Raw genomic sequence first — 19968 nt, 5'->3', positions numbered from 1 at the left:
TACAACAATTCTGAATGAATGTTCAAGAGACCTTGTGACCCCCCTCCCACCCTGGGCCCCTTTTTCTTCCATAAAGTCTGAATCTCCATTTTCTCTTTGGCAACAGATGATCCCAAACAAATGGGTTCTGAAGATCATTCATCAAGGTTACAGATGTCAGTGGTAGGAAATTCCTCATTTTCAGGGAGTCATTCCTCATTTTCCAGTTCAAACTCTTTTGTTTCCACCAGTCCTTCATCACATACTGTTCTAAGGAGTGATAGAGCTAGTTCCTTCTTTCTAGGTGAGGAAAGGTTTTTACTCGGGGATGTTCTTAGTATCAAAGAAAAAAAATGCTTTTAAACTAGTTTTGTATCTTTCTTTCCTAAGCCTGCATGTTATAGTGCTCAAATTCAGAATGATGTAACTTCACAACCGGTTACCACTTCTTCCTCTAAAGTTTCTTGGTTAACTCTAGACTTAAAAGATGCTTATTACATCTCTGTTCATCTTGACTTCAGAGGATTCTTAAAGCTTTGTGTGACTGGATCACAGTATCAGTTCTCTGTCTTACCCTTTGGACTATCCACTGCACCAAGAGTATGCACTCTTCCAGTTTATAACTTCTAGTTCCAGTTTATAACTTATTGCAGGCTACAGGGTGTCCACATTTTTAAACATTTAGATGACTTGATTATCCTTGCAAAGTCTTTTTCAAAGTGTTAGGAGTCTTTCTTTTGGATGAGAGGTCTCTTGCATAAGCTGGGATTCCAAGAGAACATTCAGAAGTCTTTCTTGACTCCTTCAAACAGAATTGTGCTTCTGGGATGTCAGCTAGACACTTCAGTTCAAAGAGTTTTCTTCCACAGGAAAAAAATAGAGCCACATCTAGAGCTTTTTCTAACTTTTTCCACTCAAACTTCAGACACAATGAAGGAGTACCTCAAGATTTTGGGTCTCCTGGCTTCTGAAGACTCTACAATGAGACGGGTGCAGTAGTACCTGACGTCTCTCTGGTCACAGAACTAACACACTTGTCTTTTCATATCTCAGTGCAGGGGTTTGCCAGAAGAAAAATCATTTGGTGGAGACAACAGATATCCTTAAATCCAGGTCTACCCTTCTCCCTCCTTGTTCAAAGCACTCAGACACCTCAGACTTTGCTTGGGAGCAGTTTTAGGAAGGATAAAAGTGCAGGTTATGTGGGACACCAAGGACCCGGTGCAAGCACGCAAATATCAAAGAGCTGCTTGCCCTGATCAAGGCACTCTCTGAATCATCTTTGTTCCCCTGGGACCTCTTCAAGTTGCTACAAACAATACCGCAGTTGTGGTACATCAACAAGGAAGAGGGAACCAGGTTGTACCCCCTTTGCAGCCTACCCTTGTTAGCTTGTGAATAGAGATTCACAGCACAATCTCACTCTACAGGCATCTTACATTTCCTTAAGAACAAAACTATGTGGCAGACAAGCTGAGCAGGGTCAGGGGAGACCCTCATGCATGGAAGCTAGATTGGGGGTCTTTCGAGATTTGAACATTCTGTTGGGAGTTCCTCAAGTAGACCTGTACGTCTCCTCTCTGAACCATCAACCAGGTAGATTGTGCACCAGAACTCCATGGAAGAAGGCCAGGAAGACTGATACCTTTTCTTTTCCTTGGACAGAAATGTTCCTATATGCTTTTTCACCCTTTCCACTAATATCTAGGGTACTTCTGAAGATTCAGAAGGAATTCCCCCTAGATCATTGTAGTGATTCCCTTCTGGCCCTGGCAACCATGCTTCTCCCTTCTTTTGGAAATGGCCATGGGCAGTTGCCACAAGCTTCTCATAGACATGATCTACTCAAACAAGAGCAGGGCTGTTTGATACACCCTGACATCAGTCAACTTCAGCTGACTGACTGAATGATAGGGTCTTTAATCCCTTTAGCCAGTTCTTTACTGAGGATGTACAGCAGGTACTAATGAAGGCAGGAAAGCCTGCTACTAGGAAATCCTATATTGGCAAATGGAAGAGGTTTACTAGTTGGTGCCAGCAACATAACCAGAACCCATTGAGTACTAGTTGTCTCCTGATTTTACAGTATTTGTGTGACTGTTCTATGGCATTTCTTACTCATCTTTCAAGGTTCATTTATCACCCATTTCAGGATGTCTGTACATGGATCCTTCTATGCAGTCTTATGTCAAAATGTTTTTGAAAGGGGCTTTGCATAAGATGCCTCCAAGAAAACTGGTGGCCGTCCTTGGGATCTTAAGTTTGTGTTAGAGAAGCTAACATGGAAAACAGTTTTACTGATTGCTTTGACCTCTGCAAGCAGAGTATCTGAGTTAAAAGCTCTTATGGTGAGTCAGCCCTTCCTCATTTTCCACAAGGATGGGGTTTCTTTGAGAACTAATCCTTCTTTTATGCCTAAAGTGATGTCCAAGTTTACTTTAAGCCAAACTATCCATCTCCTATTTTTCTTTTTTGAACCTAAAAGTAAGGGGGGAAGGATAATCCATACCTTAGATGTCCACAGACAACTCTGGTACTATCTTGACAGAGCTTAGTATTTATTTATTTTATTTTATTTAACATTTGTTGACTGGGAAAGTCCTACTAAGACAGAGCCTATTTTTAGCGGCGGTCCAGGCAGAAACACTTCAAACACATCTTCGGAATGTGGGATGAAACCGGAGTACCTGGAGGAAACCCACTCAAATGCACGGAGGACATGCAGACTCCACAGAGAAGGCACCCCAGCTGAAAATCAAACCGGAGACCCTCTTGCTGAGAGGTGACAAGGTTAACCACTGCACCACCATCAGTTGTTCATTTCTTGTGAAGGCAAGAAGGAAGGGCAACCTGTGTCAAAGTAGACTATTTTCAAGTGGTTGTTTAAGGCCTATAATATTTTGTTATAGTCACCATAATAAAACTATTCCGGGGATTGTCAAAGCCCACTCTACAAGGGCCTTGGCTTCACCTGTGGCTTTTTGGAAAAGGCTGAATCCTAGAAGCTGCTAATTGGTTTTCTGTACATACTTTTACAAAGCATTATAAGCTCGATTATTTCTCCAGGGGCTCCCGGAATCATCATCTTCTGTCTCCCAAATGTAGTAACCTATGGTAATTATCCATCTAGCTAAGGCTACTGCAGCAGTGATCAGTATAATGAGCATAATACAGTTGTGTAAGTTAACTTACCATAACAGTAGATGTTTGAATGATCACTGTTGCAGTAGCTGCTCTTTCCTGCCTCCTCCTTGTTTTTTGTTTTGTTTTTTGTTTCTTTTGGCAGGATATGAACATTTTATTTTTTCTTGTTCCTAATATTATTCTTTCAGGGCTCAACCTCTCTCATTCTGTTGGCAGGAAAGTTCTGAAGGGGTTGATGCCAAGCTTTGTCTTTTAATCAGCTTGGCTCAAGCTGTCTAACAGTTTGGGTACGTGGAAGCTGCCCTTAAGCTTTGGAAGCTGTCTGGCTGTTACATTCTTGGTGAGATATAACTGATATAGCTAAGGCTAATGCAGCAGTGATCACTCAAACATCTGCTATTATGGTAAGTTTACTTGCACAGCTAAACTTTGCTTTTGCCCCTCCAAGGAAATGAGTGGCCCCCAGAAATGAAATCTTTTGAAGATGTATCATTTATATCTTTGTTGTAGATGCTGATGGAGAATCTGGAGTTTCATAGGGTATTTGGCAGTGGTATCTACGTAACACACAAGCTGACTCTGTTCCTTGTTTTGAAGCAGTAGATGGGCATTTATTGATCTCATTAGTTAGAGCAATGTCTCAAAAGTGTCTTTTGAGGATGGAGTTCCAGATGAATTGAGGTGTTTGGTTAATGAGACTGTGAATTTATGTATCATTTTGCTAAATGGTGATTTTGTTCTCTCACCTGTGTAACGTGCCTGTTTGTTATTTTGCATTTTATTAGTTTTAATGTGTCCATTTCTTATAAGATTTTATAGTGTATGAGACTGAGAATGTTCTTTACTTTCATCTGCTTCCACATTATCTTGACCTATGATATGCTAATCCCTTTTTATCTGTCAAAAATTCTAAGAATGATCTTAAAGCAGTTAAAAGCTGAAAAAATATTTTCTTCAGCTGTTTTGCAGGGGTATGTAAGTATATGGTTTATAGCCACAAAAATTTGCAAAACCACGGCTGTGACAAGTATTGTATTTCTGGGATCAAGTAGGCAGTTATTTTGCAGTATTTTCCAGACAGATATTCAATATTCACATGCTAATGAGTTAAATTCCCTGGTAAGTTAACTGCACCTTCTTGAACTACAATATATTTGGTTATTTTATTGCTGGGCTCTAGAATAAACTACAGTTGCAAACTCCTTTAAAGGGGATTTTGCTTGACAGGGATTTGTATGTTTTATCTGTTGATACTAGGATTATGCTAATGGCATATGTTTTTCTTCTTAGCTCTGTTGGTCTGGCAAAAGCTGCTCTTGAAGCAATCAACGGATTCAACTTGTTTGGCAATCAGGTAATATCATTTTCCTGGCATGTTCTGCATTTTCTGTTTGTCTCACCAGTATTCATAATCTGTGCAGATTGCTTTTGTCCTGCCATTTGATGTTGATACCCAGAGAGACAAATAAGATTAAAATCTTTCATAGCAATGTATTAAACAGGCTTATATAAATCCCTCTAACTTATATGAGGTATAAAGTAAATTTGCTGTACAGCGATGGGAGTAATGTGCTTTGAATGCTTGAAATGTGAGATTAATCTGTGCTGTGTAAATGTATAAAAACGTTTATAGTTTTGCAGCATATTAAAAATATATCTACATCTGTTTGGGATATGTTTTACCAATATTTTCTAGTCTGTGTACAGCAAAATTGAGTGAAATAGTAACTATACCTAAATGTTGTAGTGTTTATTACATACCTTTACAGAGGATGTACTTATGAGCTTAATAAAATAATTTTTATGTGTCCCATGATTGAAGTTGAACTTTGTGGTATTATCTTATTAGTAGAAAAGAATAATAAATTTAAGACATTTTTAGCAGGCCATTATAAATTTGCTTTATGCAGCAGTTTTAAGATGTATGTGGTAGCAGAGAATGAGTCGATGGTGCTTGATGTGTTGCTCTAGTATGTTACCAAAACTTTATTCTTCAGCATATCGTGGTCGTCATAGCAGTCACTGAAGAATGCTTATCCTTTATTGATCCATGCTGTAGCTGCTGGACCTACAGTGAGTGTGTTGGGAACATTTTACTGTGTGTTCTATGTGGCAGACATAACATGGTGTATCCTTACAGGTGACTATGGAAGGAAAATAAAAAGTGTTGCCCCCAAGTAGCAACTGTTCTTGTGCTTAGTTATTATCATGTATGTATACAACAGTACACAAAAGTGTTAGCAGTACTGCAGAATTACAGCATAACCACCGATGCTCTTTGGGGATTTCAGCTGTTAGCTCTTAGATACTCCGTTATTTCTCCAGTTCAGTCCAGCTAAGGGTTTGAGGTATGAAAACAGCTCTTAAGTGTGTGTGAGTATGGAAATACCCAGGTGGTCACATGCCTCTCTTATTTAATGCATTCTGTACTGTGTAAAAGAGTAAACTCTTTGAGCAGAATGCATTTAGAAAAGGATGAGCAGATCATCTGTATTTTTGCGAGATCGCAGAATTCCAGACATGGGTGAATTTTTCTTTTTCTCTGGAATAGTGCAGTCTCATAGTTGGTATATTAAAGTTAGCAGGGGTGAGGAAGACACAGTTGGGCATGCTGCAAAAATACTGCTGTGTATTTTTTTTTGTTCTATTTAGTGGTGATTCTTTTTGATGACGTACTTTTGGTGAAATAAACTTGGAACAGATTGCTGAAAGAGAATGTGTTATTCACCCATACATACATGTATGTGTATGTATGTGTATATACATATATATATATATATATATATATATATATATATATATATATATATATATGGTTCTAGGACTTTTGATGGAAAGATCAAAAGCCCGAATCCATTATCACCGAACACACTTAAACGAAAGCACTTTCATCGAAAAAGTGTTTTCGTTAAAGTATGTTAAAAAAAAAAAAACACACAAAATCGACCTGAATGCAGGGGGGGGCAAGGCCCTCTGCATCCCCCACTTTAATATTCTCACTCCGAGGTCGCACTATAATAGGGAAATGGGAATTTTCCCTTACCGCATCGTAGTATGACTGAGACAACAAGCATACTTAGGCGAAAGTGCTGCTTCAGTGAACTGCACTTTCGCTCAAGTATGCTCACCAAATTGGGATTCGGTAAAAGATGCAGTCGAGCATCTGTACGGTCCCACACACACACACACATATATATATATATATATATATATATATATATATATTTACACACACACACACACACACACACACGTATATATATATATATATATATATATATATATATATATATATATATATATATATATATATATGGGTCCACTATGTAATTTCAAAATACTGAAATCCTGAATTTCAGTATTTTGAAATTACATAGCCGAAAACCCAAGCACAACTCACAATTCCAAATCCCGAAACTACGCTACACATACAATACACACAAACACAAACCCCCCCCCACAATCAAATAAATGCATCTATACTATACCCCACTACTTAAATATTCTAACTCCGAGATCGCACAGACAGACAAACGAAACTCACACACACACACACACACACACATCTTACAGTCCCTCACACACTCACATCACAGTCACAACACACATTTGCACACACTAAAGCCCCTAACCAGCACACTTACACACACAAACTTACCTAAATTCAACCCATACATCCACATACCACACCAGTGGAAGCGTAAACTCAGCATCTCCGTGCTTCGGGATTTTGAATTTCGCTCTTCTGCCAGTTTCGGAACTTTGAGATGTTATGTAGTCCAATCTCGCCTACATTCTTACCCTTGGGTTCGGAGCCAAACCTCGGCTCCGACTCGGCCATACTCTAGCTCGAAGTCTTCAATTGGCTTGTGGCTAAGAGGTATCCCATACTGCAACTCACCCATCCCAGATCCCATTTGCCGCTCGTTACGCTCAGACGTGGTCTCGCTCTTGGCTGTGGCAAAGTATAATTTTTTCTTCTAAATTTAAACAAATAGTTGACCAAAAAGCTATTTTCATAGCTACCTTGTGTGTATTGTTTCTGCTGGTTGTGTGGCCGGTTCCATTGGCCTTTGTGGTATCCCGTTCGCCCCTTGTCTCCACGGGCTAGGCCCGTTTTTCAGTCAGAGGACCTTATTTTCCCTACTGTCTAGTTGTAGTTTTTCCTATTTGTTGGTGTTTTGTTGTTTCTGTGGTGTTAGTCTCTTGTTTCCTGGGCTAGGCCTGTTTAAATTAGAGGACCTAGTCCTCCTTATGGTTGTCTGTGGTGTAGGACATTTCAGTTAGAGGCTCTAGTTTCCCGCGCCCTTCTGTGTTTGGTTTTGGTGCAGGGGTGTTCCTGTGTTCCCCTGTCTGGTGTGTGTAGTTTTCTTGTCAGCATGTCTAAGGATCCCAAAGAACACAGGCCTTGGGGCTTTAAAAAGTGTGTAGAATGTAGTAACAAGATGTCATTAACTGATGGGCACTCAGTGTACGTGTACTGCTTGAGGCTACTCATTTCCAAGAATCCTGCTTGTTCTGCCATGCTTTCAGTCCCCGTGTACTGCAAGAGAGTAAGAACAAGCTTATCATAAAAGGACTACTGAAACCTTCCTTTGAAGAAGACTTGGAGGTCTTCTAGTTCCAGATCCTCTCCTTCCAAACCAGACAAGAAGTAAGAGAAAATATGTACAAAAAAGCACTCTCTGGCTCCATCAGTTTCCTCGGAGCCGCCAGAGAAAATCGCTAAAACTGCTGTTACTACTTAGGCTCCATTGGCTTCAATGCCAACAGAAGGCAGTCCACCGACTATGTCAACATTGGCTCCCAGTATCTTGGAGCTGGTGACAGGTATTCTAGTTCAGAGCCGGTCTCCAGTTCCTCGACAGGTTTCTCCATCTCATAGGTCTCCCTATGTAGGGAGATCCAGATCTCCGACCTTATCCTCTAGGTCCTCTAGGACCCTCTCTGATGACTATGTCGATAGAGTGGTGCAGAAAATGCTCCAGTCATCGGTGGTGGCTAAATTGTTTTTGGTTCCGGCCCAGTCGGCCCTGGAGCCCATCCTCCCCTCCTCTTTGGCTGTTCCTCCTCCGAGCCTTTTTTGGCTTTCGGAGCCAAAGCTGTCAGTTCCTTCGGATGCTGTGAGGTCAGTTCCAGTAGCCCCCTCTGGCCTTTCCTCTCCGATCTCTGCTCCGACCCCATCGGCGCTATCCAAGGGGTCCAGGATTCTTGGTTCACCAGTCGGACTCGAGAGGGAGGTCTCGGATCGATCTTCTTCGGCTCCTAGCCTTCCTGTCGGTGCTTCAGCTCGGGTGAGCTTGAGTCTGACATCGGCTTTGGACCTCATCTCTTCAGCTCCAAGAGCTACTACCTATCTTCCATGGTCATTCAACCTTCGGAGCCGGGGAGGTTCAGCTTTCGAGGTCATGAGGAGCGTGCTGGCCAGGTCGTCAGCTGCATCTTATGGCACTGAAACTCTGCCCCCTCCAGCACCGGTATCCGTCTCGGATCACCCTCTATCCATGGACAGCGGAGACCCAAGGCCTCAGAATATCTCCATGAGTGGTCCACAACTTTCTGAAGTCTCCCCGGAGTTTTTGCCTGAGGAGCCCTCCAGAACGAGAGTGTGCAAAAGGAAGCACGTTGACTCCCAAGATTAGACTCTCACGTCTGACACCGACCTCGAGGAGTCAGAAGGGTCCCCCAAGTCATCTTCTGAAGATATCTCTTTCTCAGATATCCCGGAAATCTTGAGGCAGAGAGGCGACTGGCCCTCCAAATACTCTTCTGAGGAGGAGTTGGTGTTCCTGAAGGCCTTCAGGTCTCAACCCTCCGCCTCTTGGGTTTCTCCCCCATTTGATGAGCTACTGGATCTCATTTGTCGGAAGGTGTGGGAAACTGCAGACACTGTGGAACCAGTCCCTAGGAGACCCAACAAGTTTTTGTCCGCTCCTCCAGTCAAGGATTTTCTTACAAAAGGTGTTCCAAGTAAATGCCATGGTGGTGGCAGCAGCCACCAAGAAGGAACTTGCTGAAACTTCATCTACCGTCCATCCCCCTAACAAGGAGTCTAGGGCCATGGACAGGTATGGGAAGCATGTGTTTTCCTCAGTGGCCTTTACACTGTGGTCACTGAACTATTTGTCGCATTTTACACGGCTCCAGAGAGATCTCCTAAAAGAGCTGGGAGATTCTCTACAGGGTAACTTTTCTGATGCTGTGGTTCAAAAGGTCAGTGCTCAGATGTCTACCCTAAATTCCATTACCAACTCTTCCATGAGGCTGATCTCGTATGCAGCCGACGGAGCGAGCAGGGCTGCGGGTTCTAGAGTCTCTCTTAGGAGACACTCTTGGATGTACCTGTGCAACTTAGCGGAGGCTTTCAAGTCTGCTTTTACCAATACCCCCTTTGACGGTTCATCCTTATTTGAAACCAAGGTGAAGGACACTCTCACTAGGTGCGAGCAGGAAGGAAAAACCCTGTCTGTCATGGGAATCTGTTTTTCCATGCCTTCTAGATCTTACCCCAAGGGCCAGAAGGGTGGAAAAATGTGGTTCAGAAAGTTGCAGAGGTTTTTTCACAACGCACAGAGTGATTCCCCCTCCAGAGGCAGGGGAGGGGGTGGAAATTCAGGTAGATGCTGCCCTAGAGGCAGAGGAGGCCCGCGTAACCAGGGAGACCACGATTACTTTTATGGTTCTCCCTACCAGCGCTCCTGAGGGGAGACCCGACTGTGCATCTCTGGAGCCAGTCGGGGTCACATTTCTTTATACCCAGAAGCCTGGTGAGACATCACCCAAGACGAGTGGGTATTAGAGATAATTTCCAGAGGTTATCATATTCCCCTTCTTTCTTATCCCCCTCCAAACAAAAGACTCCCAGACATTCCACCCAGTCACATGGATTCCACAACTTTAGAAGTACAAAAGTTGCTGTCAAAGGGAGCCATCCAGCCTGTCCCCACAGATGAAGTAGGATTAGGGACTTAATCCAGATTCTTTTTGGTGCTGAAAAGAACAGGGGACTTGAGATCCTTCTCGGATCTCAGCCATTTGAACCTTCATGTAGAGAAGTCCAAGTCCAGCATGGTCACATTACATTCAATTCTCCCGTTATTAGGGAAAGATGTGTGGATGTGCTCCATCGACGTCAAGGATTCTTACTACCATATCAAGATGGACAGGGAATCCAGAAGTCACTTACGCTTCCGGCTGGGAGCCAGTTATTTTCAGTTTTGCGCCCTGCCCTTTGGTCTTACCACAGCCCCGATGGTGTTCACCAAATGCATGGCAGTGGTAACAGCTCCCTTGAGACGTCAGGGATTCCAAGTGTTTCCATACCTGGACGACTGGCTCCTGTCTGCCACCACCAGGCATCTACTGCTACAGACCAGAGGCGCCACTATTGCGCTGTGCAAAAGTCTGGGAATTACACTGAATTGGGAAAAGTCTGCCTTGTTGCCCTCGCAACAAATTACCTTTACTGGCGTCAAATTAGGCACTGTGCTCATGAGGGCCTTCCTACCAGACGAGAGAATTCAGGTTTTACAGCAGCAGGTCTACGCTTTGCTACCATTGAAGAAGGTCAAGGCAAAAGTGGTCCTCAAGTTATTAGGGACCATGGCTGCCACGATTATGCTAGTTCCTTTTGCGAGACTACACATGAGTCTTCTTCAGTGGCTGCTTTTTGCCCAGTGGTCTCTACAGCATCTCCCACTCTCCTATCTTATTCTGATTATAGACAAGTGCAAGTAAGATCTGCGCTGGTGGCTTCAGACCAGCAATCTCAACGTGGGCATGCCTTTTGTTCTTCCTTCTCCAGTTGCCACGGTGACCATGGATGCCTCCCAGATCGGGTGGGGGAGCATTATCTTGGCAGGACAGTCCAAGGTATGTGGCAAGAGCACGAGACCCATTTGCATATCAATGTCTTGGAGATGAGAGCGGTGCTATTAGCATTGCAAGCACTTCAGGGCTTTCTTCCTCATGGGACAATTGCAGTCCACTCAGACATTTCAGTGGTATGGTATCTGAACAAACAGGGAGGAACCAGGTCATAACCCCTTTGCAGAGAGGCACTTTGAGGGTGGCAGTCGGCAGTGTCTTCCCGACACTTTCTAGTGGCAACGCACATACCAGGGAAGTCCAAAGTGATTGCTGTCAGGCTGAGCAGAGCTATTCTGATGCCTCACGTGTGGTCCTTGAATGAACAAGTGGCAGAGCAGATTTTCCTCAGATGGGGTTAGCCATGGTGTGACCTTTTTGCCAGCCCCCTCAGTGCCAAATGCAGCAGCTACTTCACCCTTATCCCCCCAAAGGGGGAGGCACCCAGGGACACTCTAGTTCACAATTGGCCCGAAGGTCTCCTTTATGCCTTCCTGCCAGTCCCCCTGATAATGAAGGTTATTCAGAAAGCACAATCCTTGGGAAGCAAAATGATACTGATTGCACCACACTGGCCTAGTCAGATTTGGTTCCCTTTTCTCCACCCTTATCTAATGGGCGATCAGTGGATTCTGGACCCAGACCCAGATCTGCTGACTCGTATGTCAGGGCAGTTCCATCCCCCCATCCAGACCCTCAAGTTGACAGCTTGCTGCTCCAGTTCTGTCCCTAGTCAGGCTTCATGATTTTTCCCCGGAGGTGGTTCATATTCTGTCTTCTTCCCACAAGCCTTCTACTAGGAAGATTTATTCCAGTAAGTAGAAGAGATTCTCCATTTGGGCTCATGAAAGGCAGATTGATCCCTATACAGCTCCCATTCCATCAGTTTTAGAATTTCTTTCTCAACTGTTCAGCCAAGGGTCAGCTGCAGCAACTATCAAAGTGCAGTTGGCAGCCATTTCTACTTTTCATGTTGCTAATGAACCCAATCTAATGGTGCACAGGCTTTGTAGGGCTTTTCTGAAAGGGACTATGCTACTTCAACCTCCAGTCTTTGATCCTGTAATGCCATGGGACCTCAATTTTGTGTTACAGTGGCTTACCTCGCCTCCCTTTGAGCCCGCAGCTGCTTGTGACATTAAATTTTTGTCTTGGAAGACAATCTTTTTGATAGCCATCACTTCGGCTAGGCGGGTCTCCGAGGTCCAAGCTTTATCGGTTTGGCCCCCTTACTTGGTATTTCACAAGGATAGGGTTTCTCTAAGACCTAATCCTTCTTTTATGCCAAAGGTTGCTTCGGTTGTCAACCTCAACCAGTTCATTGAGCTGCCTGTGTTTTTCCCTGAATTCTCTAACAGGGCAGAATTTAAGTTTCATCAGCTAGATGTTCACAGACAATAGCGTTTCTATTTACATAGAACTAAAGATATTAAGAAATCAGATCAACTCTTTGTCTCGTTCTCAGACAATAGACTTGGGGCTCCAGTTTCTAAAGTAACTCTGTCCAGATGGATTTCTAGTTGCTTTTCCTTTATTTGTACTTCAAATGGCAAGGAATTACCCTTTAAAGTGAAGGCTCATTCTACACAATCGGTGTCTACCTCTACTGCTTTTCAGGCTAGGATGTCTATGGATGAACTACTAAATAGCGAGAGCGAAAAGCCACCAGCCGGATTTAAAATATGAATTATTTTATTTGAAACAACAAACTTGTAATTAGACAGACTTTAACATTAACAATCAAATGATTTCACCTAAACGAACAATAAAAATAAGCGCTTTTGTTTAAAAAATTTTAAACTTCATCAGACAATCAGTTAAATTACATCACTTCCTTATATAAGCTTCTCTTTTTCAAAAAATCCTGCTCACATGCCCAGTAGTGAAAAATTGACTGTTTGGAAATGTTTTACCTTCCCTCGTGTTTACATTAATAGCAGTTCGTACATTACAATAAAATTTATAATTTAAACTTCCTATAAGCGTTTACCCATATACGGGATAGATGATACCATTAATGTGCAACATTAAACAAATTATTTTAAATCTTTATTTCAATAATACGAATAACAATGAAAATTATAAATAAATGTAAAATCTATGTAAAAATAACTTATGATATCAGCCTACATGTCTATGGATGATATTTGTGCTGCAGCTACATGGGCGTCGCCTCACACCTTTATTAGTCACTACAAATTGGATCTGATATCTAGAGGCAGATCTACCTTTGGTTCCACAGTCCTCCGGAGTATTTTTCAATGAGCCACGCAAGGTTTAGGTGCTAGGGACGCTGGCCCAAGGGTAAGAATGTAGGTGAGATTGGACTACATAACATCAAGAAGTTATGTTCTCACCATAACGTTTGATGAATGTAGTCCATCTCGCCTTACATTCTTACTAACCCACCCACCTACCCCCTCTTGGAGGACCTAGAGGTTTAGTCTCTGGTTTCAGTATCCTTTTTTGTTGGGTTGGTTTTTCCTTTCATCGTGTTTGTGTGTGTGTGAGCTTGCAGCAAACAAGATGTGGGATGGGCGTGTTGCAGTATGGGATACCTCTTAGCCATGAGCCAATTGAAGACTTCGAGCTAGAGTATGGCCAAGTCGGAGCCGAGGTTCGGCTCCGAACCCAAGGGTAAAAATGTGAGGTGAGATGAACTACATACATCGAACGTTATGGTGAGTACATAACTTCTTTTCAGCTATGTTTTTCGAAATACTGAAATTCGGTATTTCAGTATTTCGAAATTACATAGTGGACCCATACATATATATATATATATATATATATATATATATATATATATATATATTCTTCTTCTTTCGGCTGCTCCCATTAGGGGTCGCCACAGCAGATGAACTGTCTCCATTTCTTCCTGTCGTCTGCATCATGCTCTGTCACACCAACCACCTGCATGTCCTCTCTCACCACATCCATAAACCTTATCTTAGGCCTTCCTCTTTTCCTGTTACCTGGCAGCTTCATCCTTAGCATCCTTTTCCCAATATACTCTGCATCCCTCCTCAGCACATGTCCAAACCAATGTAATCTTGTCTCTCTGGCTTTGTCTCCAAACCTTCCAACCTGGGCTGACCCTGTTATATACTTATTCCTAATCCTGTCCATCCTCGTCACACCCAGTGCAAATCTTAACATCTTCAACTCTGCCATGTCAAGCTCTGACTCCCATATATATATATATATATATATATATATATATATATATATATATATATATATATATATATACACACACACACACACACACACACACACACACACACACACACACTCACACAGAGTCTCAGGAAATATCGAACAATTAGAAGAGCGAACTTCAAAGAATGATCACTTTAGAGTGAATCTAAACTTATCAGAAATATGAAAAATGAAAGTAAATTTTTTTGAAGGGTGGGTGCACCCCCACATCCCCTGATAATTATATATACTTACTAATCCCCTTACCCCTTTGCACTGCAATCCCGTATAAAAGGCTGCTGGCAAAAAATCCATTTGAAAAAAATATTCCCTCATGAAAGCATTGTTTTTTAACAACAGAAAAAAGTGGTTGCACATATTAGTGTTTACTATTACAAACTGTGTACACACACACACACACACACACACACATATATATATATATATATATATATATATATATATATATATATATATATATATATGTAATTTGAGTGAAAACACCCATTGTTGACTAGCAAGATGTCAACATAAAAAATGCTGACATCAGCACGCCATTATGCATATGAAGAGAAAGAGCTTCGGTGCATGAAAACCTTCAGTTTTTTTTTAAATACATGAAAACAGTGGGGTTTTTTTGCTTTCACGTAAACCACTTCTACATACTATACCCCCACTCTCCACTTAAGGCCACTTATTCTTACCACAGTGTCACTTGTACTGATGTTGCTACTACCTTCTCTTATAGTACTAACACACATCACATCCTTCGAACAGAACCTGCACCTTCTCTACCTGCAGTGCTCGGGCTCTCATAGGTAGGTACTAGGCTATCAGCCAAACGGCCTACGTAAGCTTAGCCAACAAGGTTCTCTGGCTTACGCCACCCAAGAAAGTTATTTTCCTGTGCCACTGTCGAGCAGAGACACAGAAGTGATCCACGGGGTGTATTTCCTATTTCCCATCCACTCATCAAGATTTTTCTTGAAGAGTGATAATGAAGAACTTTGCTTGACATAGATGGGTAGCCTGTTCCAGAGTATGGGAAGTTTCTGGGAAAGGAATCTATCCCTCCAGCATGTCCTGTTTATTGTGGTGACAAGGTTTAGATCCCTTGAGCGTGTAGCTCAGAAAGATTGGGATTTCTTTAGGTGTAGCATGTCCAACAGCTCTGGGTTTGACATAGCTTTATATGTTAGAGATCACCTCGGAGTAGGCGATATGCTATGGAGTAATGCTGGAGTTTTTTGAGACGGTCAGTGTAGGGCATTTTTTTGAGGCCAGTAATCCTCTTTGTGAGGTACTTCTGTGGCCGATCCAGCTGCTGCAGATGTCTTGTGAGGTACATTCCAAAAGGGGCGTTGTACTCTATAATGGGTCTAATGAATGTCGAGTAGAGGGGAACAATGACCTCTTTTTTTTCCTGGATGAGAACCCTTTTATGATGAGGTGTGCCACGTAGAAGGACATCTTGACTACTGTGGCGATGTGACAATGTGACTATCAAAGAAGAGACTACTGTCCACCTGGGTCCCAAGGTCTCTTATCACACATTCGGTGTTAAGTAGATTGCTGCCTATGTGGTAGTTCATGGGTACAGAGTTTTTACCAAAGGGGATGACACTGCACTTTTTGTCATTGAGCTTGAGGCCATGGCTCTGACGCCAGGCATCTGTCTCAATGAAGCCCTTACGTAGGATGTCCACATCATTTGGGGACTTGACTATGGCTTAATATGGTTTGTAGTCATCTGCGATCTTTGTTAGCAAGAAGCCTTCTGTGTTAGCCTGTACTTCAGAGAAGTAGATACCAAACAGGAGAGGTCCCAGGACGGAACTCTGTGGTATTCCACTTGTCAGTTCTTTGTGGTCAGATTTGGAGTCTGCAGCTTTTACAGTGTGGGTTCTGTCAGTGAGCCAGTTGGCAACCCATCTTATGATGTAGGGATTTATACTTAGTTTAGTGAGTTTAACTATAATTCCAGAATGGGGGATGGTGTCAAAAGCCTTGGCGAGGTCAGGATAGGCTGTGTGAACCACCTTACCCTCATCTACGGCTTTGGTGACTGCCTCAAAGAAGTCGATCAGGTTCAGGAGGCATGATCTGCCTTTCACAAACCCAAACTGGGTGGGATCCAGAATTTGGAAGTTACCAATGTCCTTGTCTTTGTTTATGAGTTCCATGATGATACGTTCCATGGCCTTGCAGACCAGACTCGTCAGGCTAATAGGTCGATAGTACCCAGGATCAGTGGTGGCTCCCCCTTTGTGGAGTGGGATAACTGTTGCTGTGTGCCATTCAGTGGGCATAAAGTCTGATGTGAGGCTATTATTGAACATGGTGCTTAACTGGGGAGCCAGTTCGTTCTGAAGTTCGTGTAAAACACAGCCTGGGATGTTGTCCGGTCCCATGGATGCTGTGTTTTTGGCTTTAGAGAGTGCAGCTTTTATCTGCATAGTTGTGATTACAGGGACCCTGCATTCTTCCTGTATAGATATGGGCCCGTTAGGTGGTGGTGAACCTTTCTGCCAGGATGTTGGCAATATCAGTTGGTTCTTTAATTTTCTTGCCTTTGTTCTGTAACTCAGAGCAGATCTGGGTGTTGCCATTGAGATTCTTGACATAACTATAGAATGATTTGTGGTTGTCCTTAGAATTAGTGGTGATTTTGTTTTCGTAGCTAGCTTTGGAGGATCTTATAAGGGATCTCAGCTTCTTACTGAGGCTGACCAGGGAGCTCCTCCACTCATGGGATTTTACTCTCTTTTGCAACAGTTTCTTCCTTCTGTTGTACAGTTTGTTTATGACAGGGGACCACTACAGTATCTCTTGTCTGTCTAATCAACACATCCAACGTGTACCTACTAAACTAAAACCCCTCTGCTTCTCCAAATTAGGCTCTAAATCAAAAAAAAAAAAAAAAAAATTGCTCAACTTCCTAATCCACTCTCCCTGTACACTAAAACTGTGTGGAGACATCCACCCCCAATCCTGGCCCTGTACAACCATACCTTACACTCCTCCACCATAGCCCACAAGTCAAAACCCTTAAACTTAAAATTATTCATTTGAAATCTAAGAGGCATTCTAAACAAGATTCCTGAAGTACATGCTTGGATTACCCTTCACTCTCGAAACATTGTTAAAACAACCTGCAGAAGATAAATAAATCCTATCTCCATAGTACGATATACTCAGATGGGACAGTAAAAACGAAAAAGCAGATGTTACTATTTACAAAAACTCCTTACAACATCCCCCCTCAGAAATGCTGAAGTTCTTGTCACTTCTCTTAAGTGTGACAACTACAAGAGTATCTGCATAATAACAGTGTATATCCCCCCAGTTAATAACACTGACACTGCAGAAGAGCCCTTATCCTGGGCCTCTACAAATGTACTACAAGAAACAATAATTCTCTGTGATCTCAATATAAATCAGCAATTACTAAATATTGACCTCCTCCTAACCAGGCTAGGAATCTTTTTGAATTCATTCAGCTTGTTTCTTCACCTGCTAGATACATCCAGACCAGTAATAAACAGGTGACCCTAGACTGGATATTCAGCAATACTCCAAACAAATTCTCGCCTCTGGTTCTCTTCCATACTCATTAAGTGACTATCCCGAAGCACCTTCAAAATTAGCCTTTTATTTTCAGCCTAAAAATGTACCAGCTAGCATATTCTAAATCATCATGCCCTACTCTTGTACAAAAGAGTCAAAGTTATTCCCACTCCTTTACTTATCAGGAAATCTAACAAAGAGACAGAACTTGGAATGTTTGGAGACAAACCAAAACCCACTATAACTTTGAGGAATACAAGCACCCCAGAAACTCAGCTAAATATAGGATCAAAGTGAACGACAAGCATACTATTCCATCTCTCTCTTTAGTAACCATATAAACACCAAGGTATTCTGGTCCTCTGTCAACAAACTAAATAACTCTGGCCATGTCGGTCAATCTTCCCTACCTACAAACAGCAGTAGCAATACCACTGCACCACAATTCAACACCCACTTCATAGAAACCGTTGCCTTCCTCCCAAATAGCTTTACCTCAGCTTCCCACCCCAACTCCCTTCAGACCCAGCAGTCTGCCCAACAGTCTTTGTCCTCAAGCCACTTCCCATTTTTACCATTAAGAAGCATCTGCTCAACCTAAAACCAGTTGCTCTCACCACTAATGATTTACTTAGCGAATATGTTAGAATTGCAGCTGATGCTTTGGCCTACCCTGTCTCTATTCTAATAAACTTGTCCAGCAACGAATGTTATGTGCCTGCTGTGTGGAACAAAATCTTCATATTACCATTACGCAAAGGTGGTCCTTCAACAGACATATTTAACTTTAGATTAATAGCTGTCCTATCTCCACTATCCAAACTTCTAGAGAAATGCATCCGATCCCAGCTGTTAACCTACATCACAGCAAATAATGTCTGAATTTCTAGACAACGTAGTTTCCACCCACATCGCAGCACCACAACAGCTCTACAGTCTTCATGATCATCATTAATCAGAAGAGAAATGAAGATAACTTAGTATCAGGAATATTCTTTGACCTGTCAAAGGCATTTGACGCCATCTCCCACCAAAATATTTTTCTTAAACTCTCCTTTCTAGAAATAAGTAAGTTGTTACTGCCTGGGTTTAACAGCTACCTCAGTGAAAGATCACTGGCTGTGAAGTGGCAAAATGTCATCTCACCTTTTTTTCCTGTTCATACAGGTGTGCCCCAAGGGTTCATTCTTGGTCCTCTGCTTTTTAAATTATTCATCAGTGTCCTCTACATAGCTAGGAAACAGGCAACGTTTGTCTAGTATGCAGATGACTTTACACTGATCTGCTCTACAAAAACTTAGCAGAACTGCAATAGTTACCCCAGGATTATTTCATCCACTTAGTCTTGCCTGTCCAACTCACAACTACTACTGCATCCCCAAAAGACTAAGTTAATGCTATTTACCCCAAGCAATACTCAATCTATAAGTTGCTTTTCACCATTAGTTCCTTATTCCACCACCAAGAGAGCTAATATATCATATCAAGCTCCTAGATGTCCTCATAGATGATGCTGTGAAATACATCCAGTAAGTCAAACGGGTAATAATGAAAATTCATAAAAAGCTCTGCACCCTATACTGAATTAGGCCATACCTGACATCAAGCCAGGGAAACCACTGCCCTAGCCCTTTTTATTACCAATTCTCATGTACTCTGTTCTTGTATTAGTCAACCTTCATACCACTCAATTTAATATGCTGGAAAAATGCTACAGCAAAATAGCCAGATTTGCTACAAATGCACCACGCAAATCCCACCAATGCTCTGCCTTTTAAAATCTAAACTGGTTAGAATTACATAACTGGTCACCACACACACACACACACACACACACACACACACACACACACACACACACACACACTATCCTGGGGAACTTAAAAATATTATCCAGCCATAATACTCCCCACATTGAACACAGCTCCACGGTTGAATTACTGTTGATACCTACTAAATGCAGTGACATTGCAGGCACTTTACTGTACTCCTTGTGTACCTCCAAGCTGTGAACCTCTGTCCCCCTCACCTAAAAACATGTCAAATGACTCAAAACCTTTAAAGTACTATGAAAACAATACCCACTGATTCCTGGCTGGGTTTGTTTTCCTGCTACACTTCTCCTTTTCATTGCATATGCAACCTCAACATTGATTTTTGTTTCTCCCTCTACTGTCTAGATTCTCTGTCTGCTTCACTCTTTGCTTACAC

The 19968-nt window shown here is 42.2% G+C and overlaps 1 protein-coding gene across 4 annotated transcripts in view; it reads left to right on the top strand.

Annotated features, from left to right (window-relative positions):
* The window catches only part of PHKB (phosphorylase kinase regulatory subunit beta), a 3137540-nt gene that overhangs the window by 1720567 nt on the left and 1397005 nt on the right, over positions 1-19968 (top strand). For all 4 annotated transcript variants that reach the window (XM_044081953.1, XM_044081952.1, XM_044081950.1 and 1 more), the window contains one exon: positions 4414-4477. In XM_044081953.1, the coding sequence (XP_043937888.1) occupies positions 4414-4477 (64 nt within the window). The remainder of the gene's footprint in view (positions 1-4413; positions 4478-19968) is intronic.

The sequence above is a fragment of the Protopterus annectens genome, chromosome 8.part1 (genome assembly GCF_019279795.1).
Source record: "Protopterus annectens isolate FY-2018-M chromosome 8.part1, PAN1.0, whole genome shotgun sequence".
NCBI classification, from domain to species: Eukaryota; Metazoa; Chordata; order Ceratodontiformes; family Protopteridae; genus Protopterus; species Protopterus annectens.
This window is presented reverse-complemented; position numbering and strand designations above follow the sequence as displayed.